This window comes from Necator americanus, chromosome V (genome assembly GCF_031761385.1).
Source record: "Necator americanus strain Aroian chromosome V, whole genome shotgun sequence".
Classification (NCBI taxonomy): Eukaryota; Metazoa; Nematoda; class Chromadorea; order Rhabditida; family Ancylostomatidae; genus Necator; species Necator americanus.
Window position 1 is genome coordinate 20,307,595 of NC_087375.1, and position 21,468 is coordinate 20,329,062.

Consider the following 21,468-nt stretch of genomic DNA (forward strand, 5'->3'; position numbering starts at 1 on the left):
ATGCGGAAGGCATGGGAAACTTCTACACACACTTTGCGTGTGCCGCGTCCGCAGGGCGTTTCCTCAACCGTTTTCTGGGCGATTATTGGAGTTGAGCGTGAACACACTCATACTCGCAATCTACGCCACAAATCTTATCATGTCCATGAGAGATCCCAACATCGTCAATTTCGTGATATGCTGGATTGAAACGACGTCGAACTGAAAGATTAAAATAATAAAACTTCACTCTTAGGAAATTCTTCACGACCTCGTTTGTAGTTTGCTCAATCCTTAACACAACAAAAACGAAAACAACAGAGATGAGACAGACTTCAATATGTCAGTCCGGCTGATGTCGAACTTTCAACCTTCTTGCGGTGCTCTCTTCACTTAAACGACAAATAAAGCATTCTGAACTGATCAAATATCTGTATTCCTTTGGTACTACAATAATCTGAATTTTTACAAGAACATGATGTGTTAATAGAAAGTGGCGTGAACGTCATCACTACATAAATGAAAATAGAGCCTTACATCAGGTCATGTACACTACTAGCTACTATGTAACCGGCTGTATATGTACATGTGTATTTTCAGAAGACAAGGTACATCGAATACGATGAAGGTGAGGCAAGTGTAGACAGAGTGAGATAAATCCAGAATACCGTGGGACCCGTCTTTCGACGAAGGCATAATGGTGGAGGTCAACAGTCTCACTGCATGAACCATTTTTGCGGCACACAAACAAACACACGGAATGAGACCAGTAGACAACTGTCAATCTCTGAGCACTGCTTAGCAATAAGATATTCGCATGACAATCTTAAGAATTGCTCTGGATACGATTATGTTGTGGATCACATAAGAGCACGCTATGAACGAAAATCACGAGGTGATGGGAGAAAACAAGTTCAGAGGCGAACTCTATAGAATAATAATATGCCAATGTCTACTGTGTCAAAACTTTTCTTGCAAATTCTATTCATTTTGTTCAGTACCTGGCAAAATAAAGAACATTCACCATTTCGGATGTTCTAGATTATCGGGAGAACTGTATCTCCTGACAATTCCGGAAGAGCCAATCAAAATCCTTATTTCATTTAAATGCTCTAAAGTACTATTTTTTCGTAATTCTGCCCTTCGCAGTGCGAATTCTCACTATACTCAAAAGTGAAGTATACCTCAAAGTTTGGTACTTAATCTGTTCCACTGAGTAGCTTCCTTTGCTAATCGTCCTCTGTACACGCTGATTTCAACTAGTGGAACATTAAAGTAGAAAAAAAGAGAAAATAAAGAAAATGTTTGGACGGGCGGAGGGAGCAATTTGTTTAATAGCGCTACAGCTAGCGGTGATGAAGGGAACGGGAAGGCTGGCGTGGAGCACCTGAAATTGGTCGCAAGGAGGGGGAGGGGAGGCGAGGATGGTGACGCTTTAAGACTTTAAGATAAACGACTAAGTTAATAACGGAAGCCGCTGCTGACTACATTTTCCAGCAAAGACGGATCCTGTTATTTCTTGCATTTTCGCTGCTGATCTTCCACAAATGGTTTGTGGAATGCGAGAGACATGAGTTGTTGAGAATGCTGATAGTGAATATGGGAACCTTAGAGACAGTGCCTCATTCAGTTACCGATATTATTGATCTTATCTAATCTGCCTTTGATATAGAAACAATGGCAGCTTGCCATTCTTGTACAAATACCTAAGATACCTCAAGGGAACTTTTGTTGCTTGGTAAATGTTTTTAAAGAAAGTATTGTTTTTTCACACTAAAATCTGCGCAGCTTGCAAAAATTGTTTTAAAATGTTAAAATTGGTTCTATCAAAGAGCACGAGAGGCTTTCAAAGTCGCCCTTTTCCGCTAGTCGAATCTATCAGGTTCAAAGCTTAAGAAAGTGTTGTCAAGGTTTTTTCCTCTGAAAACTCCGCAACTTTCGATTGTCGATCATGCTATGGTTTCAGAAAATCCTCGAAACTTCTCTGCAAAAGGTACCAGGGTACCCATCCTTAACTTTAAGCACAATTTCACTTTTACAAGAGTACCTTCAAGCCACCGTCTCGGATAAATGGGGCCGCCGCATTGGAGCGACGCCAGAAATCCGCAACATCAACAGCACATTGGGAGAAGGACCACTACCATCAGAACTGTCCATCGCTGGTTCGCTCGCTTCACAACAGGACATGGGATCTTTGAAGACAAGTTCCAGTCGGGAGACCCCGACAGTCTGGACTCCGCCAATGTCGACGCTGTCAAGAGGATCCGGAAGTTACCTTCTGCATTCTAACGAAGAGATTTGGGTGTAGTCAATTGACAGCCCTCGGGCGCCTTCAGACACTCAAAGCGGCTATTGAAAAGTACTGACTCGATGGGTCCCTCCTACCTTGACGATTGGCATGCGATGCACCTTTTTATCCATCTGACAGTCTCCCTTCTCAGCACCCACCGAAAAGAGTTTCTGGAAGAAGTGGCCACAGGAGATGAGAGTTGGGTACTGTAAAATTCCAATTCACATTCTGCCGTGAAGCTCCCTCGAGGAGAACATCCGTCCACGCAAGGTAAATCTGACATGCACTCTAAGAAGGCCCTACCCTGCTGTCTTTTGGAATTCGAGGGGAGTGCTATATGAGCTGCTCCTGAAGAGTCACACGGTCACCGCGGTCATTTAAGAATCTCAGCCCCAGAAACTGTTGGAGAAAATCGACTGGGATGAGCTTAGGTGCATCTCCATGCGGACCCATCAAGGAAAACGAAGAGTTACCAGCACTAGTTCCCTCTATTCTCTTATTCTGACAAAGCCCACTCTAATAATCGCTTAATGCACCCTCGTACAACTTCCTCGGCTAAGAAAACTTTAATCAAGGGAGGTCACCGATTTCTTCGATTTACAGCCTTTCCATTTCTGGAAAAAGTTGATTGCTGAATTCCCTATTTGGTAGAACACTGTAGTGGTCAACAACAGCGATCATGCTGGTGACTGATTTCTACTGGTGAATAAAAAGGTGAGAAGGAAAAAATTACAAAATTGACAGGACTTTCTTATCATTCCAATATTTGTTTTAGTTGTGCCACTTTTAGTTGTGTTAGTTATGTCGAAATAAAGTACTTCAAGTAGTTGTAACATACCGTGGTGAGAATCGTATTTGTCTTTTTTGTAGCCATAGTCCATGTCCTCGTACTTTTTGTCCACATAATGCGATTTTTCATCTCCGTGAGCTTTGAGATAGTCATCATATCCCTTGCTATAGTAGTCTCCCTTTTCTTGCTCTTTCGCTCCTTTAGAATATGCGTCTCCACCGTATTTTTTCACATGTTTTTCGTCCGAATGATATTTTTCAACATGGTACTGAGGCTGCACGTATTTGTAGTCAAAATAACCTTTTGTCTTGACCTTCACATCTGAAAATGCATTCTATACAACAATCTCAACAACAATCACATTCATTTTTGATTCTTGACTTTGTTGAAGTCTCTTGAATACTAAGGTAATGTAAATTGGCCATGCTCCGTTACCCTCACCTTTTCCGTAATCGCTGGCGGAATCCGAATATTTGTTCGATGATTTGTCTTGATGCTCCCCTTTGCTATGTTTGCCGCTATCAATTAGTTTACCATAATAGGATGATTTTGAACTCTTGTCTCCTCCGGAGTAAACGACATGATCGTGTCCATGAGCTTTATCAGAAGACCCGTAGTAGTCTCCGTCTTTGTAATGATTATCATGTCCATACGAATCATGGTCTTTTTTGTGACCATACCTAAACACATGGTAAATAGAAGGAAGGGTTCTTTTCAAGGATCTGTGAATTGCAAAGCCGCAATGACAGTTTCAGGATTTGGGGAGATCAACGAAAGCTCTCAAGTTGTTCATAACTCACGAATATTTGTAGTCAGATGCGGCAGAAGCTGCTACAGTAAGCAAGAATATGAAAGTGTGGAATGACATCGGCATTGTTTGCAGTTAAGAAGTCACGAGCAACGCCAATTTATAATGCGCGATCTGGGTCACCGGCTTACGAGCAAGAAATATGCATTCGCATGTTGAACAATGAAACGAGATATGCTCTACTTTTTCGAGTGTCTGTGGCGATCAAGCAGCAGAAGAACAGGAGGTGATTGGTACTCATTACGCTCTAGAATAAACACCAAGAGAAACGTTTTTCTTTCCACAAAACGGGCAGCTTGCCCTTTCAGTTTAAATTTTTACTACAACTTAATTTTAAACCTTTAATTTCTTTTCACAGCTTGTTTTCAGTGTTCTGTTCGTAGCGTGTTTCATGAATACATGTACTATGGTAACAACTGAATTTGAAATAACAAAAAAAAATTGAAGACTACCAAAAAGCGATGAAAAGAAACCCGCACTTGATTTCTGTATAAGATTGACGGCTTCCTGTATTCCGGAGGGAGTTTCTATGAGATATGCGAAAAAAGTAAGCAATAGGCATTTTTCCTGTTGTGTGCATCAATCTTTGAGAGTGCAGACTACAATGGAGAATGCAGGTGGCATTAAGCAATCTTTGTTCGATGCTATCATTCTCCTAGGATTTTATACATTTTTTGAAGCTGGTCGGACAAACATGCATGAGAGAAGATGTTATCTTCGTTGCTAAAAAGGTAAAAAATTGAAATAGTTTAGGATACAGTTATTAAAGAAATTGAGAGCTTAATCACGCATCAGCTACGACTGCACAAAAAAAGACTGCGGTTTTATTCGCTGAAAAATGTGAGGAAAGAGTCAAAAAGATCGGCTACCAGCACCATCCAACACATCTTTGAGATAACGACAAGATAACCATTTGATAAGAAGTACGCATTTGGAACGGTGGAAATAAGAAACATATTCTTCCAACTTTGGGCGAAAACAAGAACGCAAGGACCTCAAATTATTCGGGATAGAAGCTACATTACTCGGGTGCATTCATTCAGGAGACCTTTCACGAAGCGATGAAATAAGTGGATCCAGTTGGGCCTTGTCGACGGAACATAACCCCTTTGGAATCATCGAAATCTCAAACTTATTTCCTTAACAACAAAAACCAAACCACCCTCCTATCCCATTGTAGATTGTTTTGGACCACGAAGATAATTGCACAACAAGCAACTCTAAGATTACTTTCAGCACCGAAAACCTTTTTTCTTTAAACAAATTTTTAAGAGATTATATGGGTTGTATAAAAAAGAAGCTAGGTCGCACGCTGTCGTGTTTTATTTTCTGTTCTCTCAACAAACACTTTCCCATTTTTTCTACAGAAGTAAATCTGACTCCACTTCCTTCGTTGAGCAAAACCTTACCAACTTTCAAAATTTATACTGTTAATCTAATTCCAAAGTTATTTTATGATTTCAATGATGACTGCTTGCACAATGATAAAAGAACAGTTATTATCAGTGTTTATTATGCTCTATAAAAAGACTATATCCGTCAAAGGTCTCTCATTTATAAGCAGCCTTCACATCGTACCCTCCTTTTTTACATTAGGAAACTGAATGGTCGATAAGCAATTAGCATCAGAATTGTGGTATCATGGGTTGCTGCCGCGCGAAGACATTAAAGTGAGTTACTCAAGGTTTCTTTGTGATCGCCGTAACATTACTACTATTTAGATGATGCTACGTAACAATGGCGACTTTTTAGTACGAACAACTGAGCCAGTAGCGGGACAACCACGAGCATTCGTTTTATCCGTTATGTTCAGGCAGGAATATGAAGATCAAGGAGTGAGCAAAAAATGTATTCAAATGAATGAATGTAGAACTTCCAGAAACCATTGCAAAATCAACATCAAAACATCATCAAATTAACATAAACAAGCGTAAACATCGCGTCGTAAGAACCAGCCGGACTTTAGACTTTCTGTGGTGTTCCCTTTGCTCGTCATCACTGACCAGTGAAAATTAATAGTAATGGCATTTTCCGCAAAATTAGAATTGTGCTTTGAACTCTGTAAACTGTAACAACGTCTTCTTTATTTTTCTCATAAATTTGGTGGAAGATTTCAGTCTTCTTTCTATTTCTACGTTTGAAGAACATTCAAACTTCTGCTTCAAATACTCCCTCGATACCGGCATAATATAGACCCAATTTGAAAGCATAACCTTGCATGAGTTTTCCTCCTATTGTTCCCCAACAGTTATCACAGAATGGAGGTCTCTCTCAAATAAGTCCGGTATGAACGTAAGTGATGTTTTAAAATAAAAAAAAAACGTGAACGACATTATTGTACTGATAAGATAATGTTCCACGACAGATCGTGCAAACTGCTACTATTTAAAGTCTTCACCTCACCAATCTGAGGTGATACGGATTTCAGGTGGAGTACTCGTTTACGGGATCGTATATTATGAATGGAGGGGCGATCCAATCCGGAATAGCCAAAAAAAGGAGGAGTATGCTTTTCGTACAATATTTACTGAACGACCCAATTTATTCATGAGACTGGTTGGCTTAAAGGCACCCCACGAATCTGGCGTAGTGCGGATTTCAGGTGGGTTATGCCTAAACGGAGTCGTAGATTATGGAGAGAAGGGTGATTCCGTCCATTTTTTCCTAATTGCCGTAGAAAAACGGCCTGGAAGATACGGTTTCGAGCGTCCCGGCGCGCTATTTTCTACGACGAGATCGATTGGAGGACGCCAGCTTTGTGCATGGGCCGCATCTTGGCGGCCGTTTTTTTACGGCAATTAGGAAGGAATGGGCGGAATCAGCCCTTTCTCCATAATCTACTATCCCGTATACGAATACTCCACCTGAAATCCGTACCACCTAAGATTCGTGGGGTGATGCCTTTAAGATTATTCGTGTTCCACTTCCATAGGAAGTACCAATGTGAGTCAAACGTACAGGAATATAGAAACGCGAGAGGAATCATAGAGGTGCAACGCAACGTCCGCAGTGGCCACGGCCAAGAAACGGTTACAACGTCTCATTTACCTTTTGCCAAACGCAAACGAATACTACTGCACTGTGGCGCAGCAGTTGCAAGCTGCTGGATCCCCTTCACCCTATTTTAGCGCTTTACGACGTCGGCGCACCAACTCTACTCCGCGGGACACGTCCCATCGCACCCGTTTCTGAGTTTCCTGACTCACACAAACAAGACACGTTGCAGAATAAGCTCGTTATTATACGGCATAAGCACGATTTTTTTTGCGAATTCGAAAGGTCCAAGAAAGTGCTGATGTTCACTTCACCTTGATCACCTTGACTCCTGTTGATCTTCGAACTGGTCGAGGGGGCGCCAGTAATTCTTCCATTTGTCCCGATCGCGTGCCAGAGTAACCCAGTGGTTCCTCCTTTCGCGTGGGACACGAAGAGCATCATACTTTCCTTTGAAGGATTTCGTGAAGAAATCTGACCATCGGGTCGGCAGTCTTCCTGTAGTGCGCTGAATATCGCGGGGAACCCAGTCGCTCACGGCTCTGGTCCAACGGTTGTCGTTAAAGCGCATCACGTGTTCGTCCCACCTTATTTTACTTTCCTTGGCAAACGCAGCGGCGTCTTTAATCTTCGATCGTTGACGTAGGAGAGAACTTCGAATCCCATCCCTAACCTGTGAAACAGGATACTCCTAGCATCACTCTCTCAATTGCGCGTTCAATGACGCTCACCGCGTTTTCTTCCTGCTTGCGAAATGCCCAGGTTTCCGAAGCGTAGATCAAAGCAGGAAGTACGGTGGTGTTGAAGAGGTGAGCACGGAGCCGGGTGTTTCTGGTCTTCTTCACTACATCCTCGATGCTCTTGTACGCTCCCCAAGCCGCTCGTCTCATTCTCGTCTCCTGCTCGGAGGTCACGTCGTTCATCATGTTCAATTCCCGACCCAGATAAACGTAGCTGGTGCATTCAGATATGTCCGTTTCGTTAAGCGTGAATGGGGCATTCGAGACCCATCCGTTCCGCATGAACATCGTCTTTTGTAGGTTAAGCTGAAGAGCGATGCATCCACATGTTTCGTCGAATTCGGTCAGCATTCGTTCCGCTAGGCTGATGCTAGGTGTTATCAGTACGATGTCATCAGCGAAGCGCAAATGGTGTAGCTGCCGACCGTCGACCTTCACTCCCATGTCGTGCCATTCCAACTTTCGCATTGCGTTGTCGAGGGTGGCTGTGAATATTTTGGTTGAGATTGTATCATCCTGTCGGACCCCCCTCTTCACGTCAATGATGATATTCTTGTACAATGGCGAAATTCCAACAACGGTCGTGAAGTTACTGTACAACTCTCGAAGTACCTTTATGTACTGAGTGGGGACGCCTTGGTTGTCCAAGGCTTCTACGACCGCTTCCATCTCAACTGAGTCGAAGGCCTTCTTTTTTTCTTTCTTCTTTTTTTCTTTTTCTTTTTTTTCTTTCTTTTTTTCTTTTTTCGATAAAGGTGAGACAGAACGGCATCTTGTACTCTCGTGATACTTCGATGAGTTTCGAAACAGTGTGAATGTGGTCAGTCGTGCTGAATCCTTTTCGAAACCCTGCTTGCTCGCATGGCTGTCCTTTATCCAATACTTTCTCAATCCTATTAAGGATCACTCTTGTAAAGAGCTTGTAGATGACGGACAGTAAGCAGATTGAGCGACAGTTGCCGATGTCATGTGGATCTCCCTTTTTATACAGCAACACGGTCTTGCTGGTCTTCCACTGTTTAGGAACCTTGCATTCCGACAGGTAACGTGTAAAGAGGCTCGCCAGGGTGTTGATGAATACAGGCGGAAGGTTCTTCAGTTGTTCTGGTCTTATTCTGTCGGGGCCGGGTGCCGTATTTCGGACGGGAGAACATCTGGAGTGATATGTCCGTCTTCCCTCAGATGGTCAGGAGGCAAGTGGACATGGCTGTCGAAGAGATCAGAGTAGAAGTCGTAGATGATTTTCTCCATCCCTTTTCTCGATGCAATGGTTGTTCCCCTCGGGTTCCGGACAGCAGTCATCCTTGTCTTGCGACTGGCAAAGTCTCGACGGGCATAACGGACGCTTTTCCCCGCCTCTGCAGCTTCAGCCAGCAGTTCTGCTTTTCTCTCTTTAAGCTCTTCCTTTGTCGCCTCTCTGCAAAGCCTTGCGAGCACGGACGTGAGTTCTTGGTTCCCTGCGGCTTGCGCTGCTCCACGCTGGCGTATCAGCTCAAGAGTTTCAAGAGACCGGCGTCTCTTGGTGGTTTTAGAACTCTCAACCTTCTTCGTGCGAGGGTGTTCAACGAGCGGGTCATATTCCTCGTCGATGTTGTCCACTGCGGAATCTTCCAAAAACCAGCTAACGTAGCGAAGAGGTCCCAGTTGATGATAGTCCTGGGATTTCTCTCTCCAAACTTGACGGCTTTCTCTGCTCTCCTTGTGAAAGAAAATCTTCCTCGGAGGAGGCGATGGTCCGATCCCGTATAGAACTTTGGTACTACAGCGACGTCCGTCAGGTAGAACCTTTTATTGACGATGATGTGGTATATTTCATTACGGTACCCTCCACCGGGTGACTCCCACGTCCAGCTTAGAGAGGAGGGCTTCTGGAATTGCGAGTTCCCATGAATGGTCTTAGTCGTCATGATGTACTCGGAGAGCCTCTCTCCCTAGTTGTTCCATTGTAGGCCGTTGGTCCCGATGTGAAGTTCCTCCGGCGTTCTTCTTGGGCCAACTTTGGCGTTGAAATCGCCAATTATGACCTTGAAGAAGGCATGATCTTCTCGGTAGAACTTCTCCAGGTCCATACAGAAAGCTTCGACTTCTTCTTCATCGTAGCTTGATGTTGGAGCGTAAGCGATGAAGGTAGTCGAAGTTGGTGTTGGACCACATCTTCTCATCCGCAGACATCCGATTCGGGTCGTAAGTTGTTCGAAAGAGTCGATGTTCTTTGCCATACTCATGTTGACGAGGACGCCAACTTCTCCAACACCTCTACTGTCGCATGTTCCTAAGAGCAGTTCTTCTCCAGTTTCATATACGGCGTTGAGAGGGTGATGTCGTCTCGTCTCAGTCAGTCCGATGACGTCGTACTTGATCTTCTTGGCTTGCATCATCATTTCATCAGATCTTTGATGGCCGCTTCCTATGCAAACGTACGTGCGTTATAAGTGCAGATCGCCATCCTAGTCCTTTTCCGCTTCGGTAGCCTATATTACTGCTGCAACCCCGTCCTACCTGGCGCTAACGTACCAGGCTTTCCTCCGGAATCAGGAGACTCTTTTCTATTACTGTGTTTTGCATAGAATCTAAAACCCATGGGCAGATCGTCATCCTAGTCGTTTTCCGTTTCGGTGCTCAATGGAATGAATTTCAGATATGACTCTTGCAACCCCGTCTTCCTTGGCGCTACCGTACCAAGCTGTCCTCCAGAATCAGGAGACTCTTTCCTATTACTGTGACATGCGTAAAATTTTAAAACACATGGGCAGGTTGCAAGCCTCTAGTCCCATGAGTTTTTGGGAGTACTTCCGTTCTCTCGGAGTGGACATTTGGAGCTTATTTGTTGGAGGCGACTCCAAACCGCCTCCCTTTCTCCTCCCAGTCACTTGATTGAAGGCTTTCGGCCGGACCGACGTGCGGGATACAAGGATGTCATGAGTCAGTCCTGGCTCAGCAGAAACAAGAAGTCCATACCCTAAATCCACCTGCGTCTCTGGGGAAGCACAAGGTCGCTTTTGGTCCGCGATTAGCCCCCCAACCGCCACCCGGGGACGCGCGACGTAGCCTCGCGACTAACCGGCTGTGATCCCTCTAGTGAAGAAGATCCGTGAAAGGCCTGTTGGTACTAGGACGGTTCAAAACCAATGAACGTTTATGTTAGAGATGTTATTAGGTTTAAACAAGGTGAAAATTTGAAAATTCCTTGACAACGACTAGCAGTTTTTCACTTCATTTTTCACTTGTATTATTTGTATTGCTTTTGTTCTCTCGTCTTGCTCTTTTACCAAGTTTTACATTTTCTTATGTAATTCCTTTGTTTCAGAGTTGGTTAGAAAGCAAGAAGTTGCTCTAGATTGTGATAGCTAATATTCGAAACCCTTACTTCATATGTAGGAGACAAATTTGTTGTTCGTTCTGGTGGTTATCCAAGTGGTTTTACTCGATTCGGCGACGTTTCAAGAAAAGAAGAGATATCGCGAAGAGTTCTAAAAGTGACCGAATGAAGAAAATGCCGAAAGAGCTAGTCTCAATGTTTCTGGAGAAGTTGATAGCAATCTGAATTCAATTGCAGTCTATATTCGAGAGGATCTGGTTGGATTTTCGAAGATTTCCATGTGTCTTTCGAGACTTTTCAACTTCGCTTATGCGATGTCGTACTGTTTCATAGAAGACCCTGCAAGAAATCGTTGGCGAAGAATAGCTCGAGTAGCATTTGCAAAAACCTCCTCGAATTGGACGGAACAAAACTGGGTAAATGTGCTATCCATTGATGAGTCGAAGTTTATGCTGCTTATAAAAAGAAGAGATTTATATCCGACGCCCAATCAACATTACATTGAATGTATGATGTTAAATTCTTGATCTGTGTGAATTCTATCCCGGACAACGCAAGTGCGCTTCTGCAATGCAGTGCATCTGCTCGAGATATCCTATTTTTCGCAAAAACAAATGGTTTCTGAGAGTCTCCTACAGTTAACCTACATATCAACGACGTTAAACGGTCCTTGGAGGCAAGAAAGTCTTTGAAAAGTCAACCAAACCTTTTTAACATTGTCTACGGCTAGATATGTATACAACTTCATTTTGATCAAGTCTTCTTTCTTCTTTGAACAGCAAATTTGACAATTAGCTATTGCACTTTTAGAGTAATTCCTCGCTTTCTACTCATGTATGAAACAAATAAAAAAGTGTAGTCAAGCAAGTATGAAACTTTATAAAAGACCAACAACGGAGAACAACTGTAAAAAATTGCAAACAACTGAAATAATAACTGAAGTATTGCTTAACTTTTGGTCGCGCTGCTTTAAATAAATGTAGAGTTGCATACTTTCTCCCTTTGGTTCACGCAGTAGATCTAGCAGTGATAAATTCAAGAGACGACAAATGTGTTCAAGACTTTATCGGAAGACAAGAACACTAACTTGATGCCTGTTCGCTCAAGTAAACCATTTTATAGGCCGTATACGCAATGATTAAGTTCCTCAATTCTTGATGGAACTGCGTGGGTGGGGCGAGGCGGGTCGAAGAGATTGTTCAATGGTTTAGGTTTTAGTAGTAAAATCGACTAAATCTGACACAGAACTTACAAGCATTGTCCCATGAAAACCGAACTGTTTGTGTTAGTCATGGAAAAATTACGGGATCATGGTAGATTTGGAAAAGAGAACACATCATGATGTACGTGGTACTTCTAGATTTGATTTCCCCGAAAAGAAGAAGTGCAGGAAAAAATAAGTTGAAATTAAATCAGACCAACTTTCAGATAAAGCATTTCGTCATTACACACCTTCCTAATGGTAAATTTTCAATCGAAAAATACGCGTTCGACTCAGTCAGCCATATGATTGAACACCACTTGAATAAAAAGGAGTCAATATCAAGGGTGAACCTTATGCAATATTTGTTCTATTTAGCACTGAACCTAAAGGGAAGCACATTATCCTATTTGAAACACGTGTAGATTGTGGTATTTCAGGCAAATGAAGTGATTTTAAGAACACCTATACTACGACAAAACTGGGAACACGCTCATGAAGACGTGGAGCTAACGAAGAAGTTAGGTTGGAGTTTCACACAGGTTTTGCGGAGTGACATGTTTTCCAAATTATTGTTGAACTCGTCGTTTACTCTATTTAGGTGAGGGCGCCTTCGGCGAAGTTCACATGGGAAAGCTAAAACTTCGAAATGGCAGAAAAGTTGACGTTGCTGTTAAGCTGGTAATGATTGCATACAAAGATCACTGTGTATTGTCCATGTTCGACTGTCTTTGAATCTTGGCATGTTGAAAAGTAGTTTTTAATAGATTTTCTTGAGCAGTAGCCAAGATTGATAGATCGTCTTTATTAGACAACAGGTAACGTTTCGGCGTTATCGCATTCGTCAGAGCCTGGAAAAATCAAAGCCATTAGTGATTTATCCTCTCAAGCGCCTCATCGCCCTACATAAAGCATACAAACGGTAGGAAAACTCAAACAACAACACATTGGCTAGTGGTTACTTCATTAGCTTCATTAGCTAGACTTGGTAACGCAACAGACCACCACGTACCACGACTATGAGTCACAAGGGTTATAGATAGCGACCTCACGGCCCGCCCCGTAGATCAAAATCCGCGTAGATATTGATATGGAGATAGCTCGTTTGTGATAGCAATGCACTCAACCTTCTCGTTTATTTTTGGACTTTTGGCGGATATCCAAAATGCCTGCTTTTGGCAGAGAGGGTGTTGCATGGCGGATGCTGTATCGTATCACGGACTTTGCGGTAGGATTTAATAGGGGATACTAACTCCTACCTCTACTGGTCAAGGAGCATTTAGATGGACTGACATATTCTACATTCTCGTTGGATATTTTAGATTTTGCGAGTCCATCTAGATGCTCCTTGACCCTAATACACAGTGAGCGTCCCGTTTCCCCTATAAAATCGTCACCGCACAACCTGCACGTGATATGATACACTATTCCTGATACCATGCAATCACCCTCTCTGCCAAACAACGCAGTTGGGAATTGTGCAGCATTTTGGATAACCGCCAAACGTCCAAAAATGAACAAGAAGGATGAGTGCATTGCTATCACAAACGAGCTATCCCCATATCAAGACCTATGCGGATTTTGATCTACGGGGCGGCCCGTGAGGTCCTTATATAAAACCCTTTTGACTCGTAGTTGTGGTACGTGGTGGTGTGTTGCGTTACCAAGTCTAGCTAATGAGGTAAACACTAGCCAATGTGTTGCTGTTTGAGTTTGCTTACTGTTTGGATGCTTTCTGTAGGGCGATGAGGCGCTTGAGAGGATAAATCACTAATAGCTTTGATTTTTCCAGGCTCTGACGAAGGCGATAACGCCAAAACGTTACCTGTTGTTTAATAAAGACGATCAATACCAATCTTGGCTACAGCTCAAGAAAATCAATTAAAAAGATCACTGTGTTCCTTAAATTATCCTTTCCAGGCTAAACTTGAGGTTCTAACAAAAGAACAGATTAAAGAAATCATGCACGAAGCCCGGTTAATGCGGAATTTTGATCATCCCAACGTAGTGAAATTTTATGGAGTTGCAGCAGGACAAGAACCACTTATGGTACTTATGGAATTGGTAAGAAACGACTCTACAAATCTGACATTGCTGGTCATATCAAAACACGCAAGATGGCAAAGACGTCTAACTATTCGACTCTAACTATTCGACTCTCGACACTCGTCTAACTAACTGACTCTTATCGTAATATTTTAATGTCCGCGCAATGGGTCTCATCAGGTCTTATCAAGAATCAGTTCTGATAAAGCAGAGAAAACGCACACATGAAAGGACCCTGTATGTGATCCGCCGTACCCACTCTTCATGTCGATCTCAGCCCAGATAATTGCCGGCCTTTTGCGTCTACCACGCCAGTAGTGCTTTTTTCTGAACAGTTTGGCCCGGGTGCCGGGCATCTTGAACAGCCGTGCCCCACCTATGTAGAGGAATTCTCGGTCATTGCCCTACTTACTGTTCTGTGTTCTAGATTTTTTCGTTAACATGTGACTGCTGCAAGAGAGACAAGAGACCGACTGCCCAAAATCGTTCCACTATCCACTTACTGCGTGGTCTAACAGTTTTAGATTAGCGGTTCGCCCAGTCAACGAGATTTTTCATCGAACCGTTGGGCCTCTATTGGACTGTACTGTATATGGAGCAATGAGCAAAAGATAAAATCAAGAGAATGGGAAAATCCATCGCTGGGTTTGACAATAAGATGGGCTACAACGCAAACTGCATACTCTAAATCTTTCTATTCGCGTCATTTCTACATTTGAAGAACATTCAAACTTGAGATTCAAACACTCTCCCGATACCAACATATGGTGTTATCATAGAATGATGTTTTAACATAAAATGATGTGAACGACATAATCGTTCTGATAATTCGCACTGATAAAGATAACGTTCCACGTCAGATTATGTAAACACTTCGCTACTATTCAAGCTGGTGTTTGCACGAGTGTTTCCACTTTTTGACGAAAGCATATTACCAAGATGAGGCAAACCTGCAAGGAAATAGAAACGAAGAGGAGATCGCAACTTATTGCGCGATACTACTGCCCTGCAGCACACCACGCTGTGGGATCCGTCGCACCCCTTTTTGGAATTTCGTGACATACATACATACATACATACATACATACATACATACATACATACATACATACATACATACATACATACATACATACATACATACATACATACATACATACATACATACATACATACATACATACATACATACATACATACATACATACATACATACATACATACATACATACATACATACATACATACATACATACATACATACATACATACATACATACATACATACATACATACATACATACATACATACATACATACATACATACATACATACATACATACATACATACATACATACATACATACATACATACATACATACATACATACATACATACATACATACATACATACATACATACATACATACATACATACATACATACATACATACATACATACATACATACATACATACATACATACATACATACATACATACATACATACATACATACATACATACATACATACATACATACATACATACATACATACATACATACATACATACATACATACATACATACATACATACATACATACATACATACATACATACATACATACATACATACATACATACATACATACATACATACATACATACATACATACATACATACATACATACATACATACATACATACATACATACATACATACATACATACATACATACATACATACATACATACATACATACATACATACATACATACATACATACATACATACATACATACATACATACATACATACATACATACATACATACATACATACATACATACATACATACATACATACATACATACATACATACATACATACATACATACATACATACATACATACATACATACATACATACATACATACATACATACATACATACATACATACATACATACATACATACATACATACATACATACATACATACATACATACATACATACATACATACATACATACATACATACATACATACATACATACATACATACATACATACATACATACATACATACATACATACATACATACATACATACATACATACATACATACATACATACATACATACATACATACATACATACATACATACATACATACATACATACATACATACATACATACATACATACATACATACATACATACATACATACATACATACATACATACATACATACATACATACATACATACATACATACATACATACATACATACATACATACATACATACATACATACATACATACATACATACATACATACATACATACATACATACATACATACATACATACATACATACATACATACAGGTTGATACTTCGGGGTTTCTACAGACACTTGTGTAGTCGTGTAGCAGGTAAATGTAGTACTCTGGTCACAAGCCACTATACCATATATTCTGTTTTGCTATTGCTGATCGCTTCAAGGTTGGTAGATACCGAGAGTTCGCCCGAAATTATGGGAGCGCTCTACCCTGAACTGAATTTTCTTCGCAGCTAATAGGTGGTGCACCCTGGTAAAAATCTGAAACGACATCTATTTCGGAGTAGGTTTATTACAGGACACTGATGTTCAAGATTTCTAGACTACGAATGCATCAATGGCACCGACATGTAATCAATATATGTCGTATTTCTAGCATCATGATTCGGCTGACGGCCTTACCGATATCACTCTGTTCTAGTCAACCTTTAGTTTCATATGATTCTAGGAAAAAAAATTAGTTGACCAGCACTTTTTAAAACGTTTGACTTAGTTACCAACTCTCTTCTTTGAGAGTTATAATTTACAGCGCTTATTGTAGGTTAACTGTGGAGCGTTAGACTCTTACCTTCAAAAACAAGAGCAACCACTCGAGAAGAAAAACGAGATGTGCTTACAGGTTTGACATAAATGATGTGTTGCAAATGATAATGACAGTATTTCATCTTCTAATGTTTAAGGCTGCGTGGGGGTTGGAGTACCTGCATATGAAAAATGTATTGCACAGAGATATTGCTGCTCGAAATTGTCTCTATGGCGACAATAAGGTAAGGTAGTACTGGTGCGTCAATATCTCTTAATCATTTTGTATACTACAGGTAAAAATTTCCGACTTTGGTTTGACAAGAGAAGGAACAGTATATCAAATGGATCCTCATAAAAGAGTGCCTATCCGATGGCTAGCGCCCGAAACCCTAAAAATGGCGATATACACACAAAAAACAGACGTGTTCAGTTATGGTGAGGTCTCCTGCCCATATTAAATGTTAAACTCCTAAGAACGAAATGCCAGGGATAATGTGCTGGGAAATCTACAACAATGGTATCGAACCTTATCCCGGTATGACAGTAGCAGAAGTCAATCAAAATGTTGGTTTTATCATTAGATGTTCTGGGATATCTTGTATTGTTTCAATCCTCATTTCAGGTCAAAGAAGGTTACAGAATGGAGTTACCGTTTAATGTACTTCCAGAAGTTCAAAATATCATAAAGGTGCCAAGTTGTCCAAATCACGTCAGAATTGAGAAAAATGGAGTAAAATATAGACTAAGTCCCAAGTTCGACCATCTTTGGATCTTGCCATTGTATAGTTGAATTGTATACTGCTCCTTCTGACCAAAACTAAGATTCCTATCGATCTTCATTCTCGATAATGTTTCGACATCGTCGCCTTCTTCAGAGCCCGGAAACTCAAAGACTCGTGTAATCTACCACCTTGAACGCCTCATCTTCCTACAAGATGTGACCTAGCAAACAGATTATTCAAAAACAACGTCAGAAAAGCAGACCAAAAACCGTGCTCACCTTGATAGCGATAATACCGCGATGTTAGCGGAGCACTGATTCTTGGAGTTGCGTTATTAAGTAGTAACTAATAACTGTAGATCAAAATTCGCAAAGGTCTTAAGACGCCATCACCTCGCTGGTCATATGGCCAACTGGTCTATGTTGTTTGTCTGGATGGAAGAAGATTGCGTGACATCGGGAGTCAATTATTTCAGTCAGGTCAATTATGTGGGGCTAAGTATATTGGCGAAACAAGAAGAGCATTACGTACCCGGGTCAAGGAGTACCTAGAAGGGCTCGTAAAGTCACGACTTCTCTTTAGCTGCTCATTGCAGACAACGTCATGACAGTACCCCTAGCAGTCACGATTTTAGCACCCGAACCAGAAGCGCGAAAAACATTAGAAGCGTTTTAACCAAATGTGCAATCACGAATCGTGAAGAGGAATGTACCCCTGTGACTAATGAGCTGGCGAACGAGCAAGACAGGGATGCATTCCTCTTCACTATTCATGATTGCACAATTCACGCGGTTTTATCGCTCTCACGTTGAGCACTATTTCTAGCCTGTTCCTCTGTAGTTGTTTTTGAGTAGTCTGTTTGCTCTGCCATATTTTATGCGAGAACGAGGTAAGGTGGTATATGACATGTATCCTTGACTTTCCAGGCTCTCAAGAAGGAGACGACGCCGGAACATTAGCCAGAGTAAAAATCGATATCGATCGACAATCTTGGTTTCGCTCAGGAAAAAATGGTACACCATTAATAATGATAGTTTGAAAAGGTTAGAAATTTCCAAAGTAACGAAAAGAAATACTGTTGGGCAAATTGTTTTGTACAGGTGCGGTGTTGGTCCGAAAATCCAAATGATCGCTATTCAATGGCGGATATAGCAAAGCATCTGCAACGTATCCTTAAGATTCCCAGACCAGATTTTGCAGCGGTTAGTCAAGTATCGTTTGTATCTAAGAAGCGTTTTTCTAAGCTCCCTCTCAGTCATCAAATTGATCACAAGTGAATTCCATTTCATTTCGCATAACAAGAATGTCTTTCCTGCGTTGTAGCTAGCAAAGTACAACTAACAGAGATGAAATTGGAAATATTTCGCAAATAAGGCCACAGGTAGCGCATCAAATGTTACGGTCAAAAGTGCGCATCGCGTCACAGTTCTTTATTACGTTAGATATAAAGTAGGCAACAAATAAAAAGTATGCTGTGTAATCATCCAAATATTTTTACTTTTTTTTTTGGTTCTACTGCGGCCTCCGTGTTGTGTCTAGATGCGTGGTACCTATCTAAAAGCGCGGAGTAACTTTTCAATGCCGTTAGAGCGTTCGACGACAAATTCCTATATTTTGTTTAAGAATCTCGTATATAAGTCATTCTGCAACACGACTGAGTGGAAAAATAAATTGCTTTCAACTTAGATTCGTGCGGCCAGAGCTGCAGCAGAGGCTGCATCGCAGTCATCTAGCTCGATAGAGAGGACAAATCGACCGTCGAAGTCTTTGTCTGGAGAGAAAAGTGTGCAAAAAAGCTCTTCAAAGAGCGTTCAACGAGGGAAATCCAATCGACCTGTCGTAAATCGCAAAGGTTCAAAGCTGTCAAAGAAAGACAAGCAGCGCCGGGTGATTCTTTGGTCCAGGGCATGCTGCCGGACAGATAATAACTTAGTCCCTCCTTCAACCAGATTTCGAAAAAAAAATAGCCTCAGATCTGCATTCACCCCTGCTCTGACTTTTTTAGCAATGAATAACAAAGAGCACTAGGACGTACATCCTGTAGCCCAATTGATTACTGTTGTCTTTTTTTCGATGTTTTTCCATCAGTGGCTGCCGGCAGTATGTCCTAGGGTTCGATTGATCTGTTTATCTATTTAAGAACAAAGTTTTCAGATGGCAGCTGGAGGGGGAACTCAGGCAGCTACCCCAACGAGACAAGCTACCGGAAGTAGGGCAAGAAGATCAAGAGAAACGAGAAACAGATACTAATCTCATGTGTGGAGATCATTATGTTAAGTCCTGCGCAAAGTATTATAAATTATTGAATGATGTAAAAGTTTCTAATTGACTCGATTCCAGCGAATTCTCTGATCTTGTTAGTTAGCTGTAGCTGTCTCTTGTTTAAATTTAAAGGCAACATAATACGAAATTAACGATGTTGAGATCTTTTCAGCAATTATGTCCTTCATGTGAAACAGCCCTAAAGGCATCACTCCACGAATATGAGGTGGTACGGATTTCAGGTGGAGTATTCGTATACGGGATGGGAGACTATGGAGAGGGGAGTGATTCCGTCCATTTCTTTCTAACTGCCGTAAAAAACGGCCCGGAAGATGCGGCTTCAGGCGTTCTGGTGCACTATTTTCTGCAAGGAGTTTGACTGGAGCGCGCCAGCCTTGTGCTGCGCCGCATCCTCTGGGCCGTTTTCTACGGCAATTAGAAAGAAATCGACGGAACCACCCCTCTCTCCACAGTCTCCCGTCCCGTATACGAATACTCCACCTGAAATCTGCACCAACTCAGATTAGTGGGGTGATGCCTTTAAATTTGTTGCAAAGTGTGAACTTTAGACAACTTATCTGTGATAACAATTTTGGTCAATCCGAGCTTGCCTTTCCGAACAGCGGTTCTTTTCCTTCAATCCGCGTTAAATCAAATTAGATACTTTTTCGCCTTGTATACCGCGTATCTTTGTTTCTCGACTCAAACCCTACACTTTTCGATTTGACATGAAAACAGCGGGTCTTGAAAAAACAAAACAAAAATTAAAGAAGACTTTGACTTATTTGGTTGGAGGACGAGGTAATCTTATAGCCTTACTCGAATGCCTGATCTGTCGTCCTGGCACAGCTCTGCCCAACCTTCGATGTTCAGCAAGAGCTTGTAAAAAATCAATCCATTCGTCGTTCTTCCCTACCCTACAGAACCTGATATCTCTAAATCTTATAACTGCCTATCTACATCTAACTTCATTAAATCTTCTTTTATCTCCCTGGCTCAATACTTACGTTTTCGGGCAGGTCTCTTCAAACATGAGACTTGGAAAATACACACGCTGAACGAGGCGGTCTCCTCTTAATGTGACCGAAGAAGAGGAGACGATTTTCTGTGGTCAATTTCGAAACGAGAGCCAGATGCTGATGCTCCCCACTTTTCATTCGCAGGCACTCTGGATTCGCTTCAGCGTTAAAATCTTCGTTGTGGCATAACTTAGGCCACCAATAGTTGACATTCCTCTGAGCAGCTTCCTTTCCGTGCACTCAAGCCTCTCCATCATCCTACACAGGAGTTGCCAAAGTCTCAGATCCGTACACACACTAGAGCGAATTGTGAGATAGGTAGACGCGCAGATTGACTTCGTGGAAGATGGGAGTCGATCGCAGACACTTTGTCAAGAAGTTGAATGCGGAGCAACTGTGTATCATTTTCGTGGCTGTC

The 21,468-nt window shown here is 41.6% G+C and overlaps 8 protein-coding genes across 12 annotated transcripts; 3 read left to right on the forward strand and 5 right to left on the reverse strand.

Annotated features, from left to right (window-relative positions):
- Positions 1-82: 82 nt before the first annotated feature.
- RB195_014546 (uncharacterized protein) lies at positions 83-3,933 on the reverse strand (the record flags this gene model as incomplete). Of its 2 annotated transcripts, none has more annotated exons than XM_064204861.1 (4): positions 83-201; positions 3,108-3,380; positions 3,501-3,739; positions 3,860-3,933. In XM_064204861.1, 4 exons carry the CDS (start codon positions 3,931-3,933, stop codon positions 83-85), a joined length of 705 nt encoding a protein of 234 aa, XP_064060742.1. The 2 variants fall into 2 exon arrangements, with proteins under 2 accessions (XP_064060742.1, XP_064060744.1); XM_064204862.1 differs by lacking the exon at positions 83-201 and adding an exon at positions 2,766-2,824.
- Positions 1,931-2,287, forward strand: RB195_014547 (uncharacterized protein; the record flags this gene model as incomplete). Its single annotated transcript, XM_064204863.1, has 1 exon — positions 1,931-2,287. The coding sequence occupies one exon, from the start codon at positions 1,931-1,933 to the stop codon at positions 2,285-2,287; it is 357 nt and encodes a 118-aa protein (XP_064060743.1).
- Positions 3,934-5,471: 1,538 nt separating the features above from the next.
- Positions 5,472-5,791, forward strand: RB195_014548 (uncharacterized protein; the record flags this gene model as incomplete). Of its 2 annotated transcripts, XM_064204864.1 has the most annotated exons (3): positions 5,472-5,537; positions 5,589-5,702; positions 5,747-5,791. In XM_064204864.1, 3 exons carry the CDS (start codon positions 5,472-5,474, stop codon positions 5,789-5,791), a joined length of 225 nt encoding a protein of 74 aa, XP_064060745.1. The 2 variants fall into 2 exon arrangements, with proteins under 2 accessions (XP_064060745.1, XP_064060746.1); XM_064204865.1 differs by having other exon boundaries at positions 5,589-5,786.
- Positions 5,792-7,180: 1,389 nt separating this feature from the next.
- On the reverse strand, positions 7,181-8,270 carry RB195_014549 (uncharacterized protein; the record flags this gene model as incomplete). 2 transcript variants are annotated; one of them, XM_064204867.1, is made up of 2 exons in its annotated part: positions 7,181-7,534; positions 7,593-8,270. In XM_064204867.1, the coding sequence occupies 2 exons, from the start codon at positions 8,268-8,270 to the stop codon at positions 7,181-7,183; spliced, it is 1,032 nt and encodes a 343-aa protein (XP_064060747.1). The 2 variants fall into 2 exon arrangements, with proteins under 2 accessions (XP_064060747.1, XP_064060748.1); XM_064204866.1 differs by having other exon boundaries at positions 7,530-8,270.
- A 441-nt stretch (positions 8,271-8,711) lies between these two features.
- RB195_014550 (uncharacterized protein) lies at positions 8,712-9,508 on the reverse strand (the record flags this gene model as incomplete). The annotated part of the gene is made up of 2 exons (XM_064204868.1): positions 8,712-9,360; positions 9,426-9,508. The coding sequence occupies 2 exons, from the start codon at positions 9,506-9,508 to the stop codon at positions 8,712-8,714; spliced, it is 732 nt and encodes a 243-aa protein (XP_064060750.1).
- On the reverse strand, positions 8,712-10,182 carry RB195_014551 (uncharacterized protein; the record flags this gene model as incomplete). The annotated part of the gene is made up of 3 exons (XM_064204869.1): positions 8,712-9,386; positions 9,599-10,008; positions 10,101-10,182. The coding sequence occupies 3 exons, from the start codon at positions 10,180-10,182 to the stop codon at positions 8,712-8,714; spliced, it is 1,167 nt and encodes a 388-aa protein (XP_064060749.1).
- Positions 9,533-9,982, reverse strand: RB195_014552 (uncharacterized protein; the record flags this gene model as incomplete). Its single annotated transcript, XM_064204870.1, has 1 exon — positions 9,533-9,982. The coding sequence occupies one exon, from the start codon at positions 9,980-9,982 to the stop codon at positions 9,533-9,535; it is 450 nt and encodes a 149-aa protein (XP_064060751.1).
- A 1,016-nt stretch (positions 10,183-11,198) lies between the features above and the next one.
- Positions 11,199-20,019, forward strand: RB195_014553 (uncharacterized protein; the record flags this gene model as incomplete). Of its 2 annotated transcripts, XM_064204871.1 has the most annotated exons (13): positions 11,199-11,336; positions 12,349-12,468; positions 12,562-12,646; positions 12,723-12,802; positions 14,042-14,185; positions 17,064-17,141; positions 17,203-17,289; positions 17,341-17,482; positions 17,535-17,611; positions 17,670-17,735; positions 18,870-18,971; positions 19,456-19,656; positions 19,924-20,019. In XM_064204871.1, the coding sequence occupies 13 exons, from the start codon at positions 11,199-11,201 to the stop codon at positions 20,017-20,019; spliced, it is 1,416 nt and encodes a 471-aa protein (XP_064060752.1). The 2 variants fall into 2 exon arrangements, with proteins under 2 accessions (XP_064060752.1, XP_064060753.1); XM_064204872.1 differs by lacking the exon at positions 11,199-11,336 and having other exon boundaries at positions 12,427-12,468.
- Positions 20,020-21,468: the final 1,449 nt, after the last annotated feature.